The sequence below is a fragment of the Rhinolophus sinicus genome, chromosome 5 (assembly GCF_057876585.1).
Source record: "Rhinolophus sinicus isolate RSI-liver-muscle chromosome 5, RSI-T2T, whole genome shotgun sequence".
Classification (NCBI taxonomy): Eukaryota; Metazoa; Chordata; class Mammalia; order Chiroptera; family Rhinolophidae; genus Rhinolophus; species Rhinolophus sinicus.
The window spans coordinates 70,663,562-70,691,532 of NC_142505.1; the positions used below are offsets into that span (position 1 = coordinate 70,663,562).

Below are 27,971 nucleotides of genomic sequence, written 5' to 3' on the forward strand. Positions count from 1 at the left end.
GTTCTCAATCTCCAGAAGTTCTATTTGGTTCTTTTTAAAATTTTCAATGTCTTTGGTAAAATGTTCATGTTGTTCTTTGATTGTGTTTCTGAGTTCATTAAACTGCCTTTCTGTGTTTTCTTGCATCTCATTGAGTTTTTTAAGAACTGCAATCTTGAATTCTCTGTCATTTAAGTCATGTATTTCCATGTCTTTGAGTTCATTTTCTGGAGACTTTTCATTGTCTTTCTGAGCTGCCTTGTTACCTTGGTTATTCATGGCAATGATGAATTATTATTTCTCTTCCTAGACATCTACAGAAGTGGATTCTGCAACACGTTGATTGGAAGATGTCTTTCTTTTGTTTTCCAGTAGGTGTTGGCGGAATGTTTTATTTTCTCTCTGACTGCAGCCTTTTATCCTCTCTCATGCTGTAGGTTATATTTTCTCTGCACTGTTCCAGTTTCTCACACAATAGAGGGTGGCGGTTTCCTTGGAAGGTGGGCTTGTCCTCTGTGAGCATGTTGCCTGGGTTTCAGGCACTGCCTCCATGGGGGATGTGGAGAACTTCTGAAGTTCCAAAGCTCTTCCTGCACCAGTTTCAGGGCCTGTGTGTTTCACTGGCTCTGTTTACCACTGGGATAACAGATAGGTGGGGGCAGGGGCGGTTGGGTTGTGAGAGGTGACTCTGAACAATGGCTGTGACCACCAGCACAGCTAGTTCTGCTTCCACAGCTCCCTCCCCTTTGCCAGAACTAGTTGGGCTTTTGAATCTGTGTCTGTGGACCACAATTCTCAGAACTGCAAATATTCTGTTCTTTTGATCTGACACTGCTACTGTTTTGCTTGTATCACTGGGCAGGTGGGGGCAGGGAGAGCTCTAGGAGGGTAGGGAGGGAGTGGTAGGCTCCGTGTCTATGCTATCCACCCTCTGCTTGGCAATGAGGGCTTAAACCACTATTTTCACCCTACTTTCCTCAGTATTTGCTCCAGGCTCTCTGCCATGAGTGGTGGGTTCAGCCATATTATATGCGCATCCCTCAGGTGGGACTGTGGGCCATAAGGGGAGCAGGAGAAGTCCAAATTCTTCCCTTTTCTGTGACTGCTATAGCTCCAGAATGCAGGAAGCTTGGAGCTGGGAGCTCTGGTCTGCGTCCTTTAGCCACTTGGCCCGCATCTCCCCACTTCCCCCTTCTCTCCTACCCTGCTCTCCCAATTTGCCCAATTTTAGATGATTTCAATTGTGTGTCTCTTAGTCTTGCCTGTCTGCTGTGCAGAGAGTTGTTTGTGGAAATATAGCTGTTCAATTTGTTGTAAATTCCAGGGGAGGTTTTAAGAGGCTCGCCTCATGCCACCTATCTATCCACACAAATTTTAGTATTTTTTTTCTATTTCTGTAAAAAATGTCACTGGAATTTTGATAGGGGTTGCATCGAATCTATAGATGGCTTTGGGTAATATGAACATTTTAACAATATTAATTCTATTCAGAAATACAGAATATTTTCCATTTGTTTGTGTCTTCAATTTATTTCATCAAAATCTTGTAGTTTTAATTGTAGAGGTCTTTCACGTCCTCGGTTAAATGTATTCCTAAGTATTTTATTGTTTTTGATGCTATTATTAATGGGATGGTTTTCTTTATTTCTTCTTCAGATATTTAGTTGTTAGTGTATAGAAACTCAACTGATTTCCCTATGTTGCATTTATGTCATGAAACTTTACTGCATTTCTTATATAAAAATTAATAAACAGAAACCTTATTTAAAATGGAGTCAGAAGGCTAGAATAGAGAACTTTCAGCAATGTGTCACTCAACACACATGACTGACCTAACAGGAAGAAATGTACCTTTCACCTCTGATAGGAAGTGTGACTACTTTACTACCTCAGCAGGAGGAAGAAAAGATTCCTCTTTGTCCGGTAACAGCTGGGACAATGGGAGACTACCATAACTCAGCCAATGAAAAGTCACTGTACTTCAAACTTTCAGTTTCCTCCACCTGACTCTTCGTTTACAAGTGCTGTTCCCATTCCATAAAAGAACATTCCTCCCCTTTGCATCTCTGGATTTGTGTTTGGTTTACCATTAGACTTCATGTCCCAAATTGCAATTCTTTGTTGTTTCCAAATAAACCCATTTTGCTGGAGAAACATCTGGCTGTTTTTTAAAGGTTAATAGCTGATTAGTTCCAAACAGTTTTCATTTTATTTTACTTTGGCCTAGTCTTTAGGATTTTCTATATATAAAATCATATCATCTGCACATAACAATTTTACCTCTTCTGTTTTAATTTGAATATCTTTTACTTCCTTGTCAGTTTTGTAAGTCCTCACTTGGTTCTTGGAAACTGTGACTTTAAATGAAACATAACAAAACCAGTTTTACCATAGGGTAACTGATATAAACAAGAGTTAAGTTCCTATGGCATATTTTTGGTCACAAAAACATCACTGAACTTCTAAATAAAGACTCTAAACACTTCTAATACTAAGTTTTGAAATAAATGTGAACTGTACATACATTTAAGAAATAAGATAATTATTTTCAAACTTGCTTAATGCAGTTCAGGATCATGGGTGGCTGACACCTCTTCCAGCAGCTCAGGGTGTAAGGTGAGAACCAACCCTGGACAGGACCCCATTCCATGGCTGGGTGCACTCACACACACTCCTATACTCACTTATACTGGGACAATTTAGACATGCCAATTAACCTAATGTGCACATCTTTGGGATGTGGGAGGAAACTGGAATTCCCAGAGAAAACCCACACAGACATTGGGGGAATGCGCAGCCTCCACGCAGACAGTGGTCCCAGCTGGGAATCTTTTTTTTCCTCATCAACATTATAACAAAATGATTTTGAATGAAACATTATGAAGGACCTATAATACTATGTTGAGTAAGATGGCGAGAGTGGGTGCCCTTATCTTATAGGAAAACTTTAGTTTTTCACCATTGAGTATAATGTTAGCTGTGTGTTTGTCATACATATATGGCTTTTATTATGTTGAGGTATGTTCCTTCTATATCCAATTTGTTGACGGTTTTTATCATAAAACGTTGTATTTTGTCAAATGCTTTTTCTGCATCTGTTAAGATAGTAATATAATTTTTATCTTCCATTCTATTAATAAGTGTATCACATTTATTATTTCATGCTGAACCACTCTTACCTCCCAGGGATTAAACCCCACTTGGACCTGATGTGTGATCCTTTTCATGTGCTGCTGAATTCATTTTGATTTTTTTCTATTATTTCCCGGTCTCTATTTCATTTATTTCTGCTTTGATCTTTGTTATTTTCTTCCTTCTGCTAACTTTAGGCTTAGTTTGCTCTCCTTTTTCTAGTTCCTTGAGGTATAAGTTAGGCTGTTTATTCTAGATCATTCTATTTTATTAATATATGTATTTATCACTATAAACTTAGCTTCAGAACTGCTTTTGCAGCATTTCACAGGTTTTGATATGTAGAGTTTCAATTTTGCTTTGTTTTGAATTTTCTTTTTTACTTCTCTTTCCGTTTCTTCTTTGAACCATTGGTTGTTCAGCAGTGTGTTAATTTCCACATATTTGTAGATTTTCTAGCTTTCTTCAATTTGTTGACTTCTAGTTTCATACCACTGTAGTTGGAATAAATACAGTGGTACCTTGGTTTTCGAACATCTCCATGGATGAACATTTTGGTTTGTGAATGCCGTAAACCCGGAAGTAAATGCTTCGGTTTTTGAACAAAACTCAGAAGTCGAACATGTCACACGGCTTCCTCTGAGTACAAGATCCTGAGGCCTAGCTGTCGGCTGTTTTCGAATGTTTGAGAACTCGTGGATTACATTTGAAAACCGAGGTACCACTGTACTTGGTATAATTTCAGTCTTCTTAAATTTGCTATGACTCATTTTACTGCCTATTATATGATGTATCCTGCAGAATGTTTCATGTGTACTTCAGAAGAATGTATATTCTGCTGATGTTGGATAGAATGTTCTCTAAGTGGCTGTTAGGTTCATTTGATCGAATGCATGGTTCAAATCTAATGTTTCCTTATTGATTTTCTATCTGATTTCCTCTTGCTGAGGGGAGAGTATTGGAGTTCCCCACTATTATTGTATTGTCTATTTCTCCCTTCAGATCTGATAATATTTGCTTAATGTATTTAGGTGCTTTAATGTTGCATGTGTATATTTATGATTGTTATATATTCTTAATGAATCATCCCCTTTATCATCATATAATGATCTTCTTTGTCTCTTATTACTGTTCTTGGCTTAAAGTCTGTTTTGTCTGCTATAGACCTAACTATCTCTGCTTCCTTTTGGTCTCTACTGCATGCAATATCTTTTTCTATTTCTTCAATTTGCACCTATGTGTGTTCTTAAAGCAGAAGTGAGTCTCTTGTAAGCAGCATGTAGTTGGGTCTTGCTTTTCTTATTTATACAGCTACTCTGTGCCTTTTGATTGAGGAATTCAGTCCATTTACATGTAGAGTAATTATTGATATTTAAGGACTTACTAGTACCATCTTATTTCTTTCAGCTGTTTTGTAGTTTCATTGTTCTTTTTTTCCTTCTCTTGCTGCTTGTCTTTGTGAATTGGAGATTTTCCATGCTAGTATGCTATGATTCCCTTTTTTTTTTTTTTTTGTCTTTTGAGAACCTTCTAAGTTTTTGCATTGTGGTTACCATGAAATTTATATAAAATATCTCATAGACAAAACAATCCATTTTAAGCTGATAGCAACTTAACTTCAATCACCTCCAAAAGCTTCACCCTTTTATACCCCTTTTTTTGTATTTTCCTCTCTATTTCCCCCCTTTTAATTTTTCAATTACAGTTGACATTCAATATTATTTTACATTAATTTAAGGTGTACAGCATAATGATTAGGTATTTATAAAATTTAAGAAGTGATTCCCCCCCACCTAGTCTAGTACCCACCTGGCACTATATGTAGTCATAGGACTTCTGTTCAGCTAGACTTCAGGTGTAATTTTTTAATTTTGATGTGGTTGTGAGAAGAGGTAAGCACAGCATTAACCTACTCCACCATCTTGACTGGGAATCCCTTCTTTTGTATTTTGATATCACAATTTACCTCTTTTTATATTGTTTACTCTGTAGCAAATTATAGCAGCTATAGTTATTTTTAATACTTCTTTCCTTTACCCTTTATATTATAGTTAAGTGGTTAGCACACCATCCTGTTGCAGAATTAAAGTTTTGTACATCTGAGTATATATTTATCTTTAGCAGTGTACTTCATACCTTTATATGTTTTCATGTAGCTGATGAGTATATTTTTATTTCAGCTTGAAATCTTTTCAGGATTTTGTGTTAGGCAGGTCTAGTGGTGATGAACTCTCTCAGATTTGTTTGTCTGGGAAAATCATTCATACTGTGTATAATTTCACTTGTATTTCAAATTTGTTAATGTTTGTTCATGGACCAAGATATGGTCAATTTGGTGATGTTTCATTGGCCCTTGAATATGTCTTTTGCTGTTGTTAGAAAGAGTATTCTATATATCTCATTTAGGTTCTGTTGGTTGAGTATTTTCAGAAATTCTGTCTCTTTTCTGATTTTTCTGATGAATAATTCTATCAATTGCTGAGAGTGGGTGTTGAAATTTTCAACTACAATTGAAAATTTGTCTTTATTTTTTAAAAAAAACTGTTGTTGGATGCATGCATATTTAGGATTGTGACATTGATTTGGTGCATTCATAATTTTTTTCATTGTGTTTCGTCTGTCTCTATCTCTTGTAATTTTCTTTCTTCTGAAATATACTTTATTTGATATTAATATAGCTGCTCCTGTTTTTAAAAAATTAATGTTTGCATGTATATGTAATAAATATCTGACTCTATTTTTTGGTGTTTTAATGCTGACAAGTTCTTAACCCATACTACTTCCCCTTCCTGTTTTGCCCCACATCTGAGCAAGCTGATGAGAAAGACCTGATACTCCCTCATTCGGTTTCAGTGAGGAGTTCAAATCATGAAATCCTTGCCCGACATATGAAGAAAAGTTTACCTCAGATTGTCCCTCCAACCAGAGTTTAAAAAAACAAGCCAGTCTCCTATCTCTACCTTCTTATGCCATTTTCAGGTATTCTTAGGGGCCTGCTCTGTCTCCCTAGAAAGGCTCATTATCTGAGTAATAAACATTATCATATCTTTTTGGTACATATATGATGTCATCATTCTTGACATCTGTATAAATTTTGAGTGAAGTGGGGGTGGGGGAATGGTGCCATCCTGTTCTTGGAGGGTGACCACCAACAGTACGTACATATGTTTATTTATTGATATCCTTTTAATTTTAGCTTACATTGTCATTGTATTTGACATGAGTTTCTTATAAGCAGCTTATTCTTAGGTCTTTTTTTAAAATTAAAGTTTATTGGGGAGACAATTGTTAGTAAAATTACATAGATTTCAGATGTACAATTCTGTATTACATCATCTATATATCACATTGTGTGTTCACTACCCAGTGTCAGTTCTCCTTCCATCACCATATATTTGATCACTTTTACCCTCATCTGCCACCTCCCTCCCCCCCTTGCCCTCTGGTTACTTGGGTCTTTAAAAAAAAACAAAACTATTTTGCCAATTTCAACTTCTAATTGGTTAATTAATTAATTAATTTAGACAATTAATATTTAAGTAGTTATTGATATTTAGGGCTTACATATGCTGTTTGTTTCTGGTTGCTTCCTCTGTTTCTCCTTCATTTGTTTCTCTCTCTCTCTCTCTCTCTCTCTCTCTCTCTCTCTCTCTCTGACTCTGAGTTATGAGAACATTTTTTTTAGGATTCCACCTTGAGTAATTGTAGTGTTTTGAACATATCACTTTGCATAGTTTTCTTAGCAGTTGCTTTGGATATTACAACATACAAAAATATTTTATCACAGTCTACTGGCATTGACATTTTGTTGCCTTAAAAAAAATGTGGAAACCTTACTTACATCCTTTTTCCTGCACAGTTTGAATTAATATTGCCTTGTGCACCACATCAGATAGTTTATACTTTTGTTTTGCTTCAGCTATCAAATGAATTTTCAAAACTCATGAGGATAATCTATTTTATTTTTGCTCTCGTCATTGTTTCTTTCTTCCTTCCTAATGTTCTAACATGACTTCTTTTATCAATTTTTATTATTATTATTATTTTTTGGCATGAAGAATTTCCTTAACCATTCTTTTTTTCTAGTTTATTTTTTATTTATTTTTAAAATAATTATACTAGTTTCAGGTGTGCAACTTAATGGTTAGACGTTTATATAACTTATGAAGTGATCACCCCAACAACTCTAGTACCCACATGATACCACACATAGTTATTAAAATATTATTGACTATATTCCCTATGCTATACACTAACCATTCTTTAAGGCTAGGTTGGCTAGCAACAAATTCTCTAATTTTCTTGCATTGGAGAACGTACTGGCTGCTTTCATGATTTTTTCTTCATCTTCAGTTTTCAGAAATTTAATTTTTATCGATGTAAGTGTGAATTTCGTTGGGTTTCTCCTATTTGGTATTTACTCAGTTTTTTGAAATTGTTGTTTTGTGCTTTTCACTAAATATGGGAGTTGATCAGCCATCATTTTTTCAAATAGTTTTTCAGTCCTCCTATCCCTCTCCTCTCTTTCTGGGATTCTGATGTTCCAAATGTTTGCTATTTTGCTAAGGTTCCAAAGGTCTGGGGGTAGGGGGATGGTGGCATACTGTAAAAAAAATACTATTTTATTTCTATTGCCTGAATTTGGTAAATTCTATTCATCTATCCCCATGTTCACTGATCCTATCTTCTGTCACTTCCATTCTAGTACTGAGCCCGTTAGGTAAGTTTTTTATTTGTTATTGTTTTTTCAGTTATATAATTTCCATTTGGTTCTTTTTAAAAATAGATTCTATGTTTTGGTGAGGTGTTCTATTTTTCATTATCTTCAAGAGAAATTGCATTTTTTTTTAAATACCATCTTAACCATTTTATTTTATTTTATTTTTTTGATATTAAATTTATTGAGGTGACAATAGTTAGTAAAATTACATAGATTTCAGGTGTACCATTCTGTATTACATCATCTATAAATCCCATTGTGTGTTCATCACCCAGAGTCAGTTCTCCTTCCATCACCATATATTTGATCCCCCTTACCCTCATCTCCCACCCCCCACCCCCCACCCCCCTTACCCTCTGGCAACAACCAAACCATTGTCTGTGTCTATGAGTTTCTGTTTCTCATTTGTCTTGTTCTTTTGTTGTTTTTGGTTTATATACCACATATCAGTGAAATCACATGGTTCTCTGCTTTTTCTGTCTGACTTATTTCACTCAGCATTACACTCTCAAGATCCATCCATGTTGTCACAAATGTTCCTATATCATCTTTTCTTACTGCCGAATAGTATTCCATTGTGTATATATACCACAACTTCTTCATCCATTCATCTATCGAAGGACATTTTGGTTGTTTCCATGTCTTGGCCACCATAAATAAAGCTGCAATAAACATTGGAGCACACGTGTCTTTATGGATAAATGTTTTCAGATTTTTTGGGTAGATACCTAGGAGTGGGATTGCTGGGTCATACGGTAATTCTATTTTTAATTTTTTGAGGAACGTCCACACTGCCTTCCATAATGGCTGCACCAGTCTGCATTCCCACCAACAGTGTATGAGGGTTCCTTTTTCTCCACAGCCTCTCCAACATTTGTTACTATTTGTCTTGCTGATGATCGCCATTCTGACTGGGGTGAGGTGATATCTCATTGTGGTTTTGATTTGCATTTCTCTGATGATTAGTGATGTTGAGCATTTTTTCATATGTCTATTTGCCATTTGTATGTCCTCTTTGGAGAAATGTCTCTTCAAGTCCTCTGCCCATTTTTCAATTGGGTTGTTTGTTTTTTTGTTGTTGAGTTGCATGAGTTCCTTGTATATTCTGGATACTAGCCCCTTATTGGAGGCACTGTTTGCAAAAATCTTCTCCCATTCAGTTGGTGGCCTCTTTATTTTGTCAATGGTTTCTTTTGCTGTGCAGAAGCTTTTAAGTTTCACATAGTCCCATTCGTTTATTTTAGCTTTTACTTCCATTGCCTTTGGAGTCAAATTCATAAAATGCTCTTTGAACCCAAGATCCATAAGTTTAGTACCTATGTTTTCTTCTATGCAGTTTATTGTGTCAGGTCTTATGCTTAAGTCTTTGATCCATTTTGAATTAACTTTGGTACATGGTGACAAATAGCAGTCCAGTTTCATTATTTTCCACGTGGCTATCCAATTCTCCCAGCACCATTTATTGACGAGGCTGTCTTTGCTCCATTGTATGTTTTTAGCTTCTTTTTCAAAAATTATCTATCCATATTTATGTGGTTTTATTTCTGGGTTCTCAATTCTATTCCATTGGTCTATGTGTCTGTTTTTCTGCCAATACCATGCTGTTTTGATTATTGTGGCCCTGTAGTACAAGCCAAAGTCAGGAAGTGTGATACCTCCATTATAGTTCTTTTTTCTTAAGATTGCTTTGGTTATTCGGGGTCTTTTGTGGTTCCAAACAAATCTGATGATTTTTTGTTTTATTTCTTTAAAAAATGCCATTGGGATTTTGATGGGGATTGCATTGAATCTGTATATTGCTTTGGGTAATATGGCCATTTTAACTATGTTGATTCTTCCAATCCATGAGCACGGAATGTCTTTCCATTTCTTTGTGTCTTCTTCAATTTCTTTCAAAAAAGTCTTATAGTTTTCAGCATATAGGTCTTTCACATCCTTGGTTAAGTTTATTCCTAGGTATTTTATTCTTTTGGCTGCAATTGCAAAAGGAATTGTTTTTTGTATGTCTTTTTCTGATATTTCATTGTTGGTATATAGGAAGGCAATGGACTTTTGTGCGTTGATTTTGTAGCCAGCAACTTGACTGTATTCGTTGATTGTTTCTAATAGCTTTTTGGTGGAGTCATTAGGGTTTTCTATATATAGCATCATGTCATCTGCAAAGAGTGATAATTTAACTTCTTCATTCCCAATTTGGATGCCTTTTATTTCTTTCTCTTGCCTGACTGCTCTGGCAAGGACTTCCAACACTATGTTGAAAAGCAGAGGTGATAGGGGACATCCCTGTCGTGTTCCTGAACGTAGAGCAAAGGGCTTCAGTTTTTCTCCATTAATTATGAGATTAGCAGAGGGCTTGTCATCTATGGCCTTTATTATGTTAAGGTATTTTCCTTCTATACCTATTTTATTAAGTGTTTTAATCATAAATGGATGTTGTATCTTGTCAAATGCTTTTTCTGCATCAATTGATATAATCATATGATTTTTGTCCTTTATTTTGTTTATGTGATGTATCACATTGATGGATTTGCGTATGTTGAACCATCCTTGTGCCCCAGGGATGAACCCCACTTGGTCATGATGAATAATCTTTTAAATGCATTGTTGTATTCGATTTCCTAGATTTTATTTAGGATTTTTGCATTGGTATTCATCAGAGATATTGGTCTGTAGTTTTCTTTTTTTGTGCTGTCCTTACCAGGTTTTGGTATCAGGGTAATGTTGGCCTCATAAAATGAGTTGGGGAGTACTGTTCTTCAATTTTTTGGAAGAGTTTGTGCAGAATTGGTATTAGATCCTCTTTGAAGGTTTGGTAGAATTCACTAGTGAAGCCATCTGGTCCCGGACTTTTGCTTTTAGGAAGGTTTTGGATGACTGATTCAATTTCGTTACTGGTGATCGGTCTGTTTAGATTTTCCAGTTCTTCATGGTTCAGCCTTGGAAGGCTATATGTTTCTAAGAACTTATCCATTTCTTCTAGGTTGTTGAATTTGGTGGCATATAGTCCTTCATAGTATTCTTGGATGATCCTTTGTATTTCTGTGGTGTCCGTGATAACTTCCCCTTTTACGTTTCTGATTTTGTTAATCAGCGTCTTCTCTCTTTTTATCTTAGTAAGTCTAGCCAAGGGTTTGTCAATTTTGTTAATCTTCTCAAAGAACCAGCTCTTTGTCACATTAACTTTTTCTATTGTCTTTTGTTCTCTATTTCATTTATTTCTGCTCTAATTATTGTTATTTCCTTTCTTCTGCTGACCTTGGGTTTTACTTGTTCTTCTTTTTCTAGTTCTTTAAGGTGTAACATGAGGTTATTTATTTGGGAGTTTTCTTGTTTCTTGAGATAGGCCTGCAATGAGATAAATTTCCCTCTTAAAACTGCTTTCGCTGCATCCCAAAAATTTTGGTAGGATGTATTTTCATTGTCATTTGTTTCTATGTATCTTTTGATCTCTCCTCTAATTTCTTCTTTGACCCAGTCCTTCTTTAAAAGTATATTGTTTAGTCTCCATGTATTTGTGTTTTTTCCCGCTTTCTTTTTACAGTTGATATCCAATTTCAAAGCCTTGTGATCAGAGAATATGCATGGTATGATTTCAATCTTCTTAAATTTGTTGAGACTGATTTTATGTCCCAATATATGGTCTATCCTTGAGAATGTTCCATGTACACTAGAAAAGAATGTATAGTCTGATGTTTTAGGATGAAGTGCTCTATAAATGTCAATTATGTCCATTTCATCTAATGTGTCATTTAGGGCTACTATTTCGTTATTTATTTTCTGTTTGGATGATCTATCCATAGCTGTCAATGATGTATTTAAGTCCCCTAGTATGATTGTGTTTTGGTCAATTTCTCCCTTTAGTTCTGTTAGTAGTTGCTTGGTGTATTTCGGTGCTCCCTGGTTGGGGGCATAAATATTGATGACTGTTATGTCTTCTTGTTGTACAGTCCCCTTCACCATTATGAAATGTCCATCTTTATCTCTTGTTATCTTTTTCACCTTGAAGTCTGTTTCATCTGATATCATTATGGCTACACCTGATTTTCTCTGAGTACCATTTGCTTGGAGTGTCAATTTCCACCCTTTCACTTTGAGTCTATGCTTGTCCTTGTAGCTGAGATGTGTCTCTTGGAGACAGCATATGGTTGGGTTTAGTTTTTTGATCCAATCTGCTACTCTGTGCCTTTTTATTGGTGAGTTCAGTCCATTTACATTTAGGGTGATTATTGATATGTGAGGATTTCCTGTCATTCTATCCTTAGTTTTCTGGTAAGGTTGTGTCTCCATTGTTTCTTTGCCTTTTTGTTGTTGTCTATTACTTCTGTGTGGTGGTATTCTATGATGTTTCCCTCTGTTTCTTCTTTTATTTCAGTATATATTTCAATTCTGGATTTATTTTGAGTGGTTACCCTTAAGTTTATGTAAAAGAAAGTTTGATATTTAGAGTATTCCATTTTCTTCAGCACGCTTACTTTCTCCATTCCCATATTCCGGTTCAGGCCTTTACTCTCCCCCTTTTTGAGTTGTGATTGCCACAAATTGTCCCTGTTGATGGTGGTCGAATAGCCTCCTTTAGTATTTCTTGTAGTGCAGGTCGTGTATTAGAAAATTCCCTCAGCTTCTGTATGTCTGGAAAGGTCTTTATTCCTCCTTCATATCTAAAGGATATCTTTGCTGGATATATTATTCTTGGCTCATGGTTTCTCTCTTTCAATAGTTTGAATATTTGGTTCCACTCCCTCCTGGCTTGTAGAGTTTCTGCTGAAAAATCTGATGATAATCTAATGGGCTTTCCTTTGTAAGTTACCGTCTTCTTTTCCCTGGCTGCCTTGAGGATTCTTTCTTTGTCATTGATTTTAGACAGCTTCAATACAATGTGCCTTGGAGAAGGCCTGTTGGGATTGAGGTAATTAGGTGTTCTATTTGCTTCTTGGATTCGAGGGTCCAGTTCTGTCCACAAATTTGGGAAGTTCTCATCGACAATTTGTTTGAATATATTCTCTGTTCCCTTCTCTCTTTCTTCTCCTTCTGGTATGCCCATTATTCTTATATTGCTCTTTCTGATGTAGTCATAAAGTTCTTGTAGAGTTCTTTCATTTCTTTTAAGTCTCAAGTCTCTTTCTTCTTCTATTTGTGTCATTTCCAGGTTTCTATCTTCGATGTCACTGATTCTTTGCTCCATCTGGTCAACTCTACTACCTAAGCTGGTTATTTCATTCTTAATTTCTTCTATTGAGTTCTTAATCTCCAGAAATTCTATTTGGTTCTTTTTTAAAATTTCAATCTCTTTCCCAAAATGCTCATGCTGTTCTTTGATTGAGTTTCTGAGTTCCTTTAACTGCCTACCTGTGTTTTCTTGTATCTCGTTGAGTTTTTTCAGAACTGCAATCTTGAATTCTCTGTCATTTAAGTCACATATTTCTGTATCTTTAAGTGCCTTCTCTGGAGATTTTTCACTTTCTTTCTGAGCTATCTTGTTGCCTTGGTTATTCATGGCGATTACTGGTTTACTATTTCTCTTCCTAGACATCTACCGGAGTGACTTCTGCAACAGGTTGATAGAAAGCGGTCTTTCTTTTGTTTGCCAGTACTTGTTGGTAGAATGTTTTATTATTTCTCCAACTGTAACTTATTTTTCTTCTCCCACACAATAGTGCTATGTTTTCTCTGCACTATTCCAACTTCTCACACAATGGGGGGATTCCCTGGGAGACGGGCTTCTCCTCTGTTTATAGTTCGTCTAGGTCACAGGGCGCAGTGTCCCGGTGGGTATGCGGAGAGCTTTTGATGTTCCAAAGCTCTTCCAGCTCCTGATTCAGAGCCCATATATTTCAGCAGTTCTGTTTACTCCTGCAGGGATCCGCCCAGATAGGTGGGGTCAGGGGCGGGGTGAGTTGTGAGAGGTGGCCCAGAGCAATGGCGGCGACCACCACCACAGCCGGTCCTGCTTCCACAGGTCTCTCCCCTTTGCTGGAAATAGTTGGGCTGTGAATTTGTGTTTGCGGTCCACAATTCTCAAAACAGCAAATTTTCTGTTGTTTTGATCTGACACTGCTACTGTTTCGCTTCTAGCACCGGGCAGGTGGGGGCGGGGCAAGCTCTGGGAGGGGAGGGAGGGGGTGGCTGGTCTCAGTGCCTAAGGCTCCGTTCTCTGCTCGGCAGTGCAGGCTTAAACCACCGTTTTCAGCCTTTTTCCCTCAGTCTTTTCTCCGAGGTCTCTGCCGTGAGCGTTGGGTTCAGCCGTGTTATATGCTGCCCCCTCAGCCCTGTGGGCCATAAGCGGAGCCCTAGCAGTCCGAGTTCTTCCCTCTCCCGCAGCTGCGGTAGTTCCGGGAAGCAGCGAGCTCGGCGCACTGCTAGGTCTGCGTCCTGTGCCCGCGCGGCTCCGTCTCTGCCGCGCGCTTCTCCCTTTCCTCCTCCTCCCTCCACTCGCGCGAATCTCCCACCTGTAGGTGATTTCAGTCAGTAGTGGGCCTCTTCGTGTTGCCTGTCTGCTGTGCAGGGAGTCCTTTGTGGAGTTTTTGTTGTTCGATTCTTTGTAAATTCCAGGGTAGCTTTACAGAGGCTCACCTCACTCCGCCATTTTTCCGGAAGTCCCTATTATAATTTAAGATAACATCTTTCTGTTTCTTCCTATGTTGGGTAACTTTTAATTGAAACTGGACATTTTGGCTGTTATGTTATGAGACCCTGAATCCTATTGGAAGCTTCAATTTCAGTAGGCAATCACCTTGTTTAACTTTATCACTCAGGTCCCTGGTCTACTGTTGTCAGTTGAGTTTCCATGTCTGCTTTCTGCACCATGGTGTCTACCTGACCTCCTGTCTGGCATGCTTCTCCCTCTTCCTGACTTGTCCACCTATAAAACTCCCCTCCATCTGTCACAGAAAGGGACAAATGTCACCTCTAGGATGGTGTGACTTCCCCTGACAGTTAGTCACTACCTCCTTGACCTCCTTTTTAACCATAGTTGCGCTTTTCACAATGAAATATATTTGTTTACTTTTCTCCCTGTTTAGTTAGTGAGTTCTGATAGTCTGGTTCCTGGTGAAAAGCCTACTGATTTTTAAGACCTGATCATAGGCAATTACAAAGTCTTTACTTGATGTGCTTCAAAAGAAAAAGCTGTCTCCCCGACACTAACCTTGCTGCACAGCCAATGCCTTCAGTATCGTGAGGAGGTGTTGTTAAGGACTCCCATGCCCCTGCCTGGTACACGTGCCTTACACGTATTTGCATTCCTAGCTCAGGTGAGTTCATTCCTAAGTCTCGCTGTCTGAGGCCTGAGGCAGAGTCTTCTTCAGGTGCCACTGTCACGGCCTCCTTATCAGGAAGAGGAGGGGGAAAACTTGAAGACATTTTTTGCCACTCTGACTCAGTACCCTGTAACTTTCCACAACTAGCCCTTCCCCTTGCCCTCCTCCCAACCTCAGAATCCATGAAACTGTTGAAGTCTTCTGTTCAGAGCACTCTCAATAGTGACACAACCCTCCCCTCTGTACAGATACACTTGACCTTAGACTAGCATGCCAATTTATGGGGGGAAATGGAGGAGGGAGGAGTCTTCCTGTGAATATACTAGGACAGTAAATGATGAAAGGCTTCACTGTTATTTGATTTGGGCTCATTATTGCTTTAATTAGCTATTCTAACAGCTGGCAGTTCGGGTCTCTCTTTCCCAGCTGAGCTCCTGAAAAGTTCCTCATTAAAAGCAACTCTGTATTATTCACATCATATGTAGAGTTTAGGATTATGCAGGCGTATAGCAGTTGTTAAATGTATGTTAATTGAACAAAGACCATTGGCAGGGCTTCCAGTAGTGTTATAAGTATGTATGTGTCTGTGAGAGAAAATGAGGGAGAGAAGGAGTGTGGGAGTGTTATCTCTATGAATTCTTGAATCTGGCTCAGAACTTCTGTGGCCTTGGAACATGATCTTTGCTATTATCCATTTCCTGTCTTCTCCCCAGGGTTGGGCTCAGTTCCTCTGGTTTCTATCATGGGATATGTTGATGGAGGCATCCAGCTGCTCTGCAAGTCCTCAGGCTGGTTTCTCCAGCCGACAGTGAAGTGGAAAGACCCACAAGAACATGATTTGCCCTCAGATTCAAAGGTGAATGCAGACAGACAGGGTCTGTTTGATGTGGAGACTTCCCTTATAGTCCAAGAAAATGCTGGGAGCGTATCATGTTCTATCCAGTACTCTGACCAGAGCCGAGAGGTGGAATCCAGGGTATGGATAACAGGTGAGTGGGGAGAAGGAGGAGTGGGGAACGGTGAGTGTTTGTGTAGCCCAGAGGGAGAACAGAAGTCTTTATCTCAGGATTGCTGTGCAGTATTGTCCGGTTTTAATAATTAGTTTTGAAACTCAAAGGTCTATGAGAAAGAAGATAATAGAATAACATTTGATTAGGTGGAAACAATTGTTTACAACTGCAGAGGAACACAATCAAATATTTTCTTCATCACCTGATCATCTTCATGATGCGAACTTCATGATCCAAAATCAACACACACAAAATTTATGAAAGCTAACTTGAGGAACGAGGAGAAAAAAAATGTTTGCTCATTAAAGAAAATACTTCTAAATAAATACTAAAACATTGCTCTGTGAAATAGAATATAATAAAAATTGGATCATTTCAGTAAGTATTTAAAAATAATAACATAATTAGTGTAAACCCAAATATGTCAGTAATTACAATCAATGTAAAAGGAGTTCATTTGCGGAACTTCCAGAAAAATGGTGGCGTGAGGTGAGCCTCTGTAAAACTCCCCTGGAATTTACAACGAATCAAACAACAAAAACTCCACAAAGGACTCCCTGCACAGCAGACAGGCAAGATGAAGAGGCCCACTACCGACTGAAATCACCTACAGGTGGGAGATTCGCGCGAGTGGAGGGAGGAGGAAAGGGAGAAGTGCGCGGAGACGGAGCCGCGCGGGCGCAGGACGCAGACCTAGCTCAGTGCTCCGAGCTCGCTGCTTCCCGGAACTACCGCAGCTGCGAGTGAGGGAAGAACTCGGACTGCTAGGGCTCCGCTTGTGGTCCACAGGGCTGAGGGGACAGCATATACCACGGCTGAACCCAACGCTCACGGCAGAGACCTCGGAGAAAAGACTGAGGGAAAAAGGCTGAAAACGGTGGTTTAAGCCTGCACTGCCGAGCAGAGAATGGAGCCTTAGGCACTGAGACTAGCCGCCCCCTCCCTCCCCTCCCAGAGCTCGCCCCGCCCCCACCTGCCCGGTGCTAGAAGCGAAACAGTAGCAGTGTCAGATCAAAACAACAGAAAATCTGCTGTTTTGAGAACTGTGGGCCGCAGACACAAATTCACAGCCCAACTAGTTCCGGCAAAGGGGAGGGAGCCGTGGAAACAGGACCGGCTGCGGTGGTGGTTGCCGCCACTGCTCAGGGCCACCTCTCACAACTTACCCCGCCCCTGGCCCCACCTATCTGGGTGGATCCCTGCAGGGGTAAACAGAACTGCTGAAACATACGGGCTCTGAATCTGGAGCTGGAAGAGCTTTGGAACATCAAAAGCTCTCCGCATACCCACTGGGACACTGCGCCCTGTGACCTAGACGAACTATTAACAGAGGAGAAGCCCGTCTCCCAGGGAATCCCCCCAGTGTGTGAGAAGCAGGAATAGTGCAGAGAAAACAGCACTACCGTGTGGGAGAAGAAAAATAAATTGCAGTTGGAGAAATAATAAGACATTCTACCAACAAGTACTGGAAAACAAAAGAAAGACCTCTTCCTATCAACTTGTTGCAGAAGTCACTCCTGTAGATGTCTAGGAAGAGAAATAGTAAACCAGTAATCACCATGAATAACCAAGGCAACAAGATAGCTCAGAAAGAAAGTGAAAAGTCTCCAGAGAAGGCACTTGAAGATACAGAAATGAGTGACTTAAGTGACAGAGAATTCAAGATTGCAGTTCTGAAAAAACTCAACGAGATACAAGAAAACACAGATAGGCAGTTAAATGAACTCAGAAACTCAATCAAAGAACAGCATGAGCATTTTGGGAAAGAGATTGAAATTTTAAAAAAGAACCAAAGAGAATTTCTGGAGATTACAAACTCAATAGAAGAAATTAAGAATGAAATAACCAGCTTAGGTAGTAGAGTTGACCAGATGGAGGAAAGAATCAGTGACATCGAAGATAGAAACCTGGAAATGACACAGATAGAAGAAGAAAGAGACTTGAGACTTCAAAGAAATGAAAGAACTTTTTGACTCCATCAGAAAGAGCAATATAAGAATAATGGGCATAGCAGAAGGAGAAGAAAGAGAGAAGGGAACAGAGAATATATTCAAACAAATTGTCGATGAGAACTTCCCATATTTGTGGACAGAACTGGACCCTCGAATCCAAGAAGCAAATAGAACACCTAGTTACCTCAATCCCAACAGGCCTTCTCCAAGGCACATTGTATTGAAGCTGTCTAAAATCAACGACAAAGAAAGAATCCTCAAGGCAGCCAGGGAAAAGAAGACGGTAACTTACAAAGGAAAGCCCATTAGATTATCATCAGATTTTTCAGCAGAAACTCTACAAGCCAGGAGGGAGTGGAACCAAATATTCAAACTATTGAAAGAGAGAAACCATGAGCCAAGAATAATATATCCAGCAAAGATATCCTTTAGATATGAAGGAGGAATAAAGACCTTTCCAGACATACAGAAGCTGAGGGAATTTTCTAATACACGACCACCACTACAAGAAATACTAAAGGAGGCTATTCGACCACCATCAACAGGGACAATTTGTGGCAACCAAAACTCAAAAAGCGGGAGAGTAAAGGCCTGAACCAGAATATGGAATGGAGAAAGTAAGCGTGCTGAAGATAATGGAATACTCTAAATATCAAACTTTCTTTTACATAAACTTAAGGGTAACCACTCAAAATAAATCCAGAATTGAAATATATACTGAAATAAAAGAAGAAACAGAGGGAAACATCATAGAATACCACCACACAGAAATAATAGACAACAACAAAAAGGCAAAGAAACAATGGAGACACAGCCTTACCAGAAAACTAAAGATAGAATGACAGGAAATCCTCACATATCAATAATCACCCTAAATGTAAATGGACTGAACTCACCAATAAAAAGGCACAGAGTAGCAGATTGGATCAAAAAACTAAACCCAACCATATGCTGTCTCCAAGAGACACATCTCAGCTACAAGGACAAGCATAGACTCAAAGTGAAAGGGTGGAAATTGACACACCAAGCAAATGGTACCCAGAGAAAATCAGGTGTAGCCATAATGATATCAGATGAAACAGACTTCAAGGTGAAAAAGATAACAAGAGATAAAGATGGACATTTCATAATGGTGAAGGGGACTGTACAACAAGAAGACATAACAGTCATCAATATTTATGCCCCCAATCAGGGAGCACCGAAATACACCAAGCAACTACTAACAGAACTAAAGGGAGAAATTGACCAAAACACAATCATACTAGGGGACTTAAATACATCATTGACAGCTATGGATAGATCATCCAAACAGAAAATAAATAACGAAATAGTAGCCCTAAATGACACATTAGATGAAATGGACATAATTGACATTTATAGAGCACTTCATCCTAAAACATCAGACTATACATTCTTTTCTAGTGTACATGGAACATTCTCAAGGATAGACCATATATTGGGACATAAAATCAGTCTCAACAAATTTAAAAAGATTGAAATCATACCATGCATATTCTCTGATCACAAGGCTTTGAAATTGGATATCAACTGTAAAAAGAAAGCGGGAAAAAACACAAATACATGGAGATTAAACAACACACTTTTAAAGAAGGACTGGGTCAAAGAAGAAATTAGAGGAGAGATCAAAAGATACAAAGAAACAAATGACAATGAAAATACATCCTACCAAAATTTTTGGGATGCAGCGAAAGCAGTTTTAAGAGGGAAATTTATCTCATTGCAGGCCTATCTCAAGAAACAAGAAAACTCCCAAATAAATAACCTCATGTTACACCTTAAAGAACTAGAAAAAGAACAAGTAAAACCCAAGTCAGCAGAAGAAAGGAAATAATAAAAATTAGAGCAGAACTAAATGAAATAGAGAACAAAAAGACAATAGAAAAAATTAATGTGACAAAGAGCTGGTTCTTTGAGAAGATTAACAAAATCGACACACCCTTGGCTAGACTTACTAAGAGAAAAAGAGAGAAGACACTGATTAACAAAATCAGAAACCTAAAAGGGGAAGTTATCACGGACACCACAGAAATACAAAGGATCATCCAAGAATACTATGAAGGACTATATGCCACCAAATTCAACAACCTAGAAGAAATGGATAAGTTCTTAGAAACATATAGCCTTCCAAGGCTGAACCATGAAGAACTGGAAAATCTAAACTGACAGATCACCAGTAACGAAATTGAATCAGTCATGCAAAACCTTCCCAAAAGCAAAAGTTCGGGACCACATGGCTTCACTAGTGAATTCTACCAAACCTTCAAAGAGGATCTAATACCAATTCTGCTCAAACTCTTCCAAAAAATTGAAGAAGAGACAGTACTCCCCAACTCATTTTATGAGGCCAACATTACCCTGATACCAAAACCTGGTAAGGACAGCACAAAAAAAGAAAACTACGGACCAATATCTCTAATGAATACCGATGCAAAAATCCTAAATAAAATTCTAGCAAATCGAATACAACAATGCATTAAAAAGATTATTCATCACGACCAAGTGGGGTTCATCCCCGGGGCACAAGGATGGTTCAACATACGCAAATCCATCAATGTGATACATCACATAAACAAAATAAAGGACAAAAATCATATGATTATATCAATTGATGCAGAAAAAACATTTGACAAGATACAACATCCATTTATGATTAAAACACTTAATAAAATGGGAATAGAAGGAAAATACCTTAACATAATAAAGGCCATATATGACAAGCCCTCTGCTAATCTCATAATTAATGGAGAAAAACTGAAGCTCTTTGCTCTATGTTCAGGAACACGACAGGGATGTCCCCTATCACCTCTGCTTTTCAACATAGTGTTGGAAGTCCTTGCCAGAGCAGTCAGGCAAGAGAAAGAAATAAAAGGCATCCAAATTGGGAATGAAGAACTTAAATTATCACTCTTTGCAGATGACATGATGCTATATATAGAAAACCCTAAAGACTCCACCAAAAAGCTATTAGAAACAACCAACGAATACAGTAAGTTGCCGGCTACAAAATCAACGCACAAAAGTCCATTGCCTTCCTATATACTTACAATGAAATGTCAGAAAAAGAAATACAAAAAAACAATTCCTTTTGCAATTGCAGCCAAAGAATAAAATACCTAGGAATAAACTTAACCAAGGATGTGAAAGACCTATATGCTGAAAACTATAAGACATTTTTGAAAGAAATTGAAGAAGACACAAAGAAATGGAAAGACATTCCGTGCTCATGGGTTGGAAGAATCAACATAGTTAAAATGGCCGTATTACCCAAAGCAATATACAGATTCAATGCAATCCCCATCAAAATCCCAATGGCATATTTTAAAGAAATAAAACAAAAAATCATCAGATTTGTTTGGAACCACAAAAGACCCCGAATAGCCAAAGCAATCTTAAGAAAAAAGAACAATAATGGAAGTATCACACTTCCTGACTTTGGCTTGTACTACAGGGCCACAATAATCAAAACAGCATGGTATTGGCAGAAAAACAGACACATAGACCAATGGAATAGAATTGAGAACCCAGAAATAAAACCACTTAAATATGGACAGATAATTTTTGACAAAGAAGCTAAAAACATACAATGGAGCAAAGACAGCCTCTTCAATAAATGGTGCTGGGAGAATTGGATAGCCACACGCAAAAGAATGAAACTGGACTGCTATTTGTCACCATGTACCAAAGTTAATTCAAAATGGATCAAAGACTTAAGCATAAGACCTGACACAATAAACTGCATAGAAGAAAACATAGGTACTAAACTTATGGACCGTGGGTTCAAAGAGCATTTTATGAATTTGACTCCAAAGGCAATGGAAGTAAAAGCTAAAATAAGCGAATGGGACCATATGAAACTTAAAAGCTTCTGCACAGCAAAAGAAACCATTGACAAAATAAAGAGGCCACCAACTGAATGGGAGAAGATTTTTGCAAACAGTGCCTCCAATAAGGGGCTAGTATCCAGAATATACAAGGAACTCATGCAACTCAACAACAAAAAAACAAACAACCCAATTGAAAAATGGGCAGAGGACTTGAAGAGACATTTCTCCAAAGAGGACATACAAATGGCAAATAGACATATGAAAAAATGCTCAACATCACTAATCATCAGATAAATGCAAATCAAAACCACAATGAGATATCACCTCACCCCAGTCAGAATGGCTATCATCAACAAGACAAATAATAACAAATGTTGGAGAGGCTGTGGAGAAAAAGGAACCCTCATACACTGTTGGTGGGAATGCAGACCGGTGCAGCCGTTATGGAAGGCAGTGTGGAGGTTCCTCAAAAAATTACGAATAGAATTGCCATATGACCCAGCAATCCCTCTCCTGGGTATCTACCCAAAAAATCTGAAAACATTTAGAGATAAAGACACGTGTGCTCCAATGTTCATTGCAGCTTTATTTTCGGTGGCCAAGACATGGAAACAACCAAAATGTCCTTCGATAGATGAATGGATAAAGAAGTTGTGGTATATATACACAATGGAATACTATTCGGCAGTAAGAAAAGATGATATAGGAACATTTGTGACAACATGGATGGATCTTGAGAGAGTAATGCTGAGCGAAACAAGTCAGACAGAAAAAGCAGAGAACCATGTGATTTCACTGATATGTGGTATATAAACCAAAAACAACAAAAGAACAAGACAAACAAATGAGAAACAGAAACTCATAGACACAGACAATAGTTTAGTGGTTGCCAGAGGGTAGGGGGGGGCGGGGGGTGGGGGGTGGGAGATGAGGGTAAGGGGGATCGATTATATGGTGATGGAAGGAGAACTGACTCTGGGTGATGAACACACAATGGGATTTATAGATGATGTAATACAGAATTGTACACCTGAAATCTATGTAATTTTACTAATAATTGTCACCCCAATAAATTTAATTAAAAAAAAAAAGAAAAAGGAGTTCATTTACCAGTTAAAAGACAAAGAATGTCAGACTGGATTTTAAAAATCTCAGCTGTTGTAATTCTTAGAGAAAACTGTAATACAATGAGGTATTCACTAAAACATTTTAAAAATAGAAAAAGCACAACAGACAAATGTTAACCAAAGGAATTATAGATATATTAGTGTCAAGAAAATGTCTTGGATAAAAAACATTATTAGGATAGTTATTTCAGAACATAAAAAGTTTATTCACTAGAAAACGATAAGAAATATAAATATATATGCACTTTACAGTATACCTCAACATATATAAAGCAAATATCAATAGAAATATAGGAGTAAATTGAAATATTGTGAGTTCTAAAACTGATTAAATAAGTAGACATAGTAAGATTGTAGAATATTTGATATACAAATTAACAGTCCTGATCTAATAGAATGAGTGTTAAAATGTCACTATTTTGAAACATGTATGAAATATTTACAGTTTCACAGATACAGATATATAAATTTGGAATCAACTTGTTTAGTTCTAAGAAACTCTATTGAGATTTCCAAGAGAGTTATATTGAATATATAGATCAATTCTGGAATAAATGGTATTTCCTCTTGATACCTGTAAGAAGTTACACTCCTTTGCTTATTTCAATTGTTCTTAGTGTCTTTTAACAATTTTTACATATCTAATAAAATGTTTGCAAACTCTTATGAAGACGTATAAAATAAAAGTGACATTACATGTAATAGCTGGTGAAGGAAAGTCCATTCAAATAAATGATGCCAGCACAATTGTTATCTGTTTTAAAAAAATAAAATTGAATTTCGACCACATTTTATATACAAAAATAAAATCCAGATGGAGAAAGAATTATGAAGAATTACAATGCTTTAAACATGGAGAAGAAATTATAGAAAACTATCTTTTTAATCTTGGGGTCTGAGATGATCCCTTAAATGAGAGTCAAACTGCTTTTACTGTTCAGTGGCATCTAAGGGATCTATGGAACTGTTTTTCAGAGGCGATTTTCCAGGCCATATCCTGGCGCCTGCGATTTATTTTACTGGGAGTACTCCTTTCTATCCCGTGTGTTGGTGTCATTGGTCTGATAATTTCCTTCTACAGATTGAAAGGTAAGTGGGAAAGAGAAGCAGGGGCCCATGGCTTACTCATGAATCCAGCAGGGCGGGGATCAGGGATGCTCCCACATACCACCCGGGTCTGTTATTCCAGCCCCAGTCTCCAGAGCCCCATCACCTGGGCCACAGCGACCACATTCCTCGCCCCACTCCAGGCTGGCTGGAAATGGCTCCCTTAGGAAATGCCAGCTCCACCAGACCCATCTTCCTCACAGAGGGCCCAGAATTAGGGGAACAATGATTTTCACTACCTGTAGGGCTGATATAAATTTCTAACATCAACAAGACTCCAGTAAAAAAACATCTCAGTGTATTTGAAAAGACTTCAGAGCAGAAGAAATATAGGTGAAGACAACAAGATGAAATGATATTCAGTTTAAACAAGAGATTTTACCCCAAGAACTAGTTTTTTCCTCCTTGGAGATGATACTGCCCCTTGAGAACGTGTGCCGTGATCCCACCTTCACTCCAGCTTCTACTGCATCTCACCTTCCCTTCTCCCTGATAACCTTCATCTCCATCTCTACCTCCACAGGACCCCACATGTCAGCCCCTCCCTTCAGCATGAATGTTCCTGATCTCTTCTTTTACCCAGAGAGAGATGCTCACTACAGGGGTGTGGGGATGGGGGCACAAAAGGAGAATTCTAGAAGAACCCCATCATTCTCCTGCAGCTCATTCCCTTGAGCAATGAGCCAGGGCTGTGTTTATACCTTACACACTGCTGTGTCAACCATTGGATATTCTGTTTCTGTTTCAGGGGAAACCTGGGCGGAATTGGGTAAGTGTCTTGTTATGTTCTGAGCCTTCCCCACAGTTCTCCTGGATCCCTCCTGTTCCCCAGTTTGAACCACCTAGGGGCTGTCTGGGCTCCAAACTGGACGGGAAGGATGGTCAGGCCAGTGAGGGCAGGTGTTTCAACCCCCATCCATTGACTAATGAACTGATCCTCAGACAGGTAGGATGGGCATTGGGATCCTGAAACCCCCTATAAATTGTCTGCACAATTTGCATATTGGTACATTCTGTGGGGAGAGGAACCATAGATTTCATGAGTTATCTGAGGGTGTGGACCCAGAATGGGAAATCTTCCTTAATCTCCTACCTGGCTCATTAGTTTCAGACAAGAATTCCAGGCTTATATCAGCACAGAATATTCTTTTTGTGTCATGGAAACACCAGGAAACTGGGTAAGAGTGCCATAGAGCTTTCCCCTCACACTCTCTCGGGGCTCCTGTTCTGTGATGTCAGCTTCTTCTGTGTTTTTTTGGTTTTCAGACTGGAGAAGGAAGCATGGAGTGGCAGGTGAGAGAATCTATTCCCTCCACCCCCATTATTTCTCCTTACAAGTCCATAGTTTATGAATCTTGAGACCTGAGGCCATGCGTCTCTACAGAGACAAGCCTGTGATGGGGACCCGGAAACTATCTGCAGAGGCTGGTTGAGGTGCATTTGTAGGGAACCCCATGGCCTTCAGCAGATCTCTGGTGGACCCATGAGACCCACAAAGGTTAACCGCCCTGGTCTCCCGTCTCCCTGCCTCCTGCTCTCCATGTGAGCACTGACCCTCCTTCTCTGTCTATTTGTTTTCAGAATTGAGAGAGGCCCGGAAACACGCAGGTACCAATGCCTGAAGGGGTGACAGTGGGTCAGAGCCGCGGGTGGGCATGGGAGAGGGAGCCGACCAGAGACAGATAAGGAAGAACAGGAACAATGAGACACATTGGATCGTAGATTATAAATCTGTGAGGCCCACACCCCCCTCGGGGGACAGCTGCCCCAGACTCATTTCTAGACCCAGGACCAGGAAGGGAGAGGGCAAGAGACTGGGTCAGCCAGGTTAGGGGTCAGAGGCTAAGCTCCAGGGAATTGAGGGCACTGGTGACTGGCCAAGGGGATGGACTGAGGGGAAGAATGCAAAGTTGGGCAGGACTCAGAATGGGAGGGAGCTGGTTACAGGGGATAATCGAGGTCTCACAAAGTCAAACAGTGGACTTACGTGGAGGTACAGTGGTAGGGTTGTGGTGATATACAGAAGTTAGGACTTCACAGTGGGGCATCTCCAGGCATTGGTGAGGCTCCAGGGCCCCACTGGTGATGAGGGAGTGTCAGGGGGCTGTGTGTGATGGAGACTCTCGACCTGGGACCTCACCTGATCCCACCCCGAGCCAGTCTGCAGTGAAGGTGGTGACCTCTGCATCCAGCCCAGGTCCCTCCTCAGTAACTCATGCTCTCTCTCCCTATGACACCCCAGTGGAGGTGACTCTGGACCCAGAGACGGCTCACCCCCAGCTCTACATTTCTGATCTAAAAACTGTGTGCTATAGGAACATTCACCAGGAGATGACCTACTTGGACAAGAGATTTGCAAGGAAGTGTGTGGTGGCTTCTCAGGGATTCCAAGCAGGAAAACATTATTGGGAGGTGGATGTGGGACACAATGAAATGTGGTGTGTGGGAGTGTGCCGGGATGACGTGGACAGGAAGGAGGCATATGCAACTTTGTCTCCCAACAATGGATACTGGGTTTTTGGACTCAAGAGAGGACTTCAGTATCTTACATTTAATCCCCGTAAAATCAATCTCACTCTGAGAACAGCCCCTACACGAGTGGGGGTCTTCCTAGACTACGAGGGCGGGACCATCTCTTACTTCAATGTAAATGATCAGTCCCACATTTACACCCTGACACATCAGTTTGAAGGGTTATTGAGGCCCTACATTCAGCATGATGTGAGTGATGAGAAAACTGTGACTCCCATAGTGATCTGCACAGTGTTCCAGGGATCAGAGAAAGAAGCACCTTCTGACACAGACAACTTGGAGTCCAACCCACAGGTGACCACACCCTTCCTGCCCAGAGGGAATCACACCTCACACTCTCCCTCAAGACACTGAGCTTCCTCTCAGGCCCCAGAGCCCTGCAGCAGACAGCAGCATGGCTTCCAGATGAGGCGGCTGGTCCATCCATGTGGGTCAGGGGTCATGGCTGCCCTGAGGCACGGAGGGAAGAAGGCTGACAGCCCATTTGATTTACACCAACTCTGCAGTCAACAAGCCTTTGAGAAGTAACAAGCTCTTGGGCTCTGTACCTGTAAAACAAGGACAGGAATTCCCACCTTAGGGTCGAGTGAAGACCAGAGACAGTGAATGTGAATCATGCTGCATCTTGTCAGCGGCCTAATGTCAGCAAGCGATGTGTTCTTTATATTAAACTTTTCTAACATGATCTTTCTTTATTTATTCCATACAATTCATTTTCCTCTATTCCAAATCTCCCATGGAATAGTTATTCACCTTTCTGTGCCAATCCAAAGAATTGATGATGATGAGGATATCTCAAATCATTCTATAAAGCCAACGTGACACTGATACAAAAACAAGACAAACATTAAAAATATATAAAAGAATACTACCACTTTTTATCCTTCAAGAACATTGTTGCAAAAATTAAAATAAAATTTTAGCAAATTGAATTCAACAACATATTGCAAGTATAATACATTACTGCCAAATGTGTCTATCCCATAATGAAGGAAAGTTTTAATATTCAAACACCAAACAGTGTAATTCACCACATTAACAAACTAACAAGGAAAACCATATGATCATCGCAGTAGAAGCAGCAAAAGAATGTTTGACATATTCAACATTTATTGCTAATAAATCTTTCAGCAAAGAAGATGTGGAGATGGCTAGTAAGCTCATGAAAAGATTCTCTACCTCCTTAGACACTAACAAAATGCAAATTAAAACCACAATGAGACACTTTTATCACTTATTAGAGTAAAATTAAAAAGACTGGTCATACCAAGTGTTGAGGAGGCTGCTAAGGGACTGGAAGTCTCATACACA

At 39.2% G+C, this 27,971-nt stretch overlaps 1 protein-coding gene across 1 annotated transcript in view; it reads left to right on the forward strand.

Moving 5' to 3' along the window:
• LOC109439854 (butyrophilin-like protein 3) overlaps positions 1–27,453 on the forward strand; it is a 50,339-nt gene extending 22,886 nt beyond the window's left edge. Inside the window, exons 3-8 of the mRNA XM_088798885.1 lie at positions 15,801–16,076; positions 23,997–24,110; positions 24,877–24,897; positions 25,395–25,421; positions 25,710–25,736; positions 26,371–27,453. Coding sequence (XP_088655011.1) covers positions 15,801–16,076; positions 23,997–24,110; positions 24,877–24,897; positions 25,395–25,421; positions 25,710–25,736; positions 26,371–27,014 — 1,109 coding nt within the window. The 3' untranslated portion in view covers positions 27,015–27,453. The remainder of the gene's footprint in view (positions 1–15,800; positions 16,077–23,996; positions 24,111–24,876; positions 24,898–25,394; positions 25,422–25,709; positions 25,737–26,370) is intronic.
• The last annotated feature ends 518 nt before the right edge of the window (positions 27,454–27,971 follow it).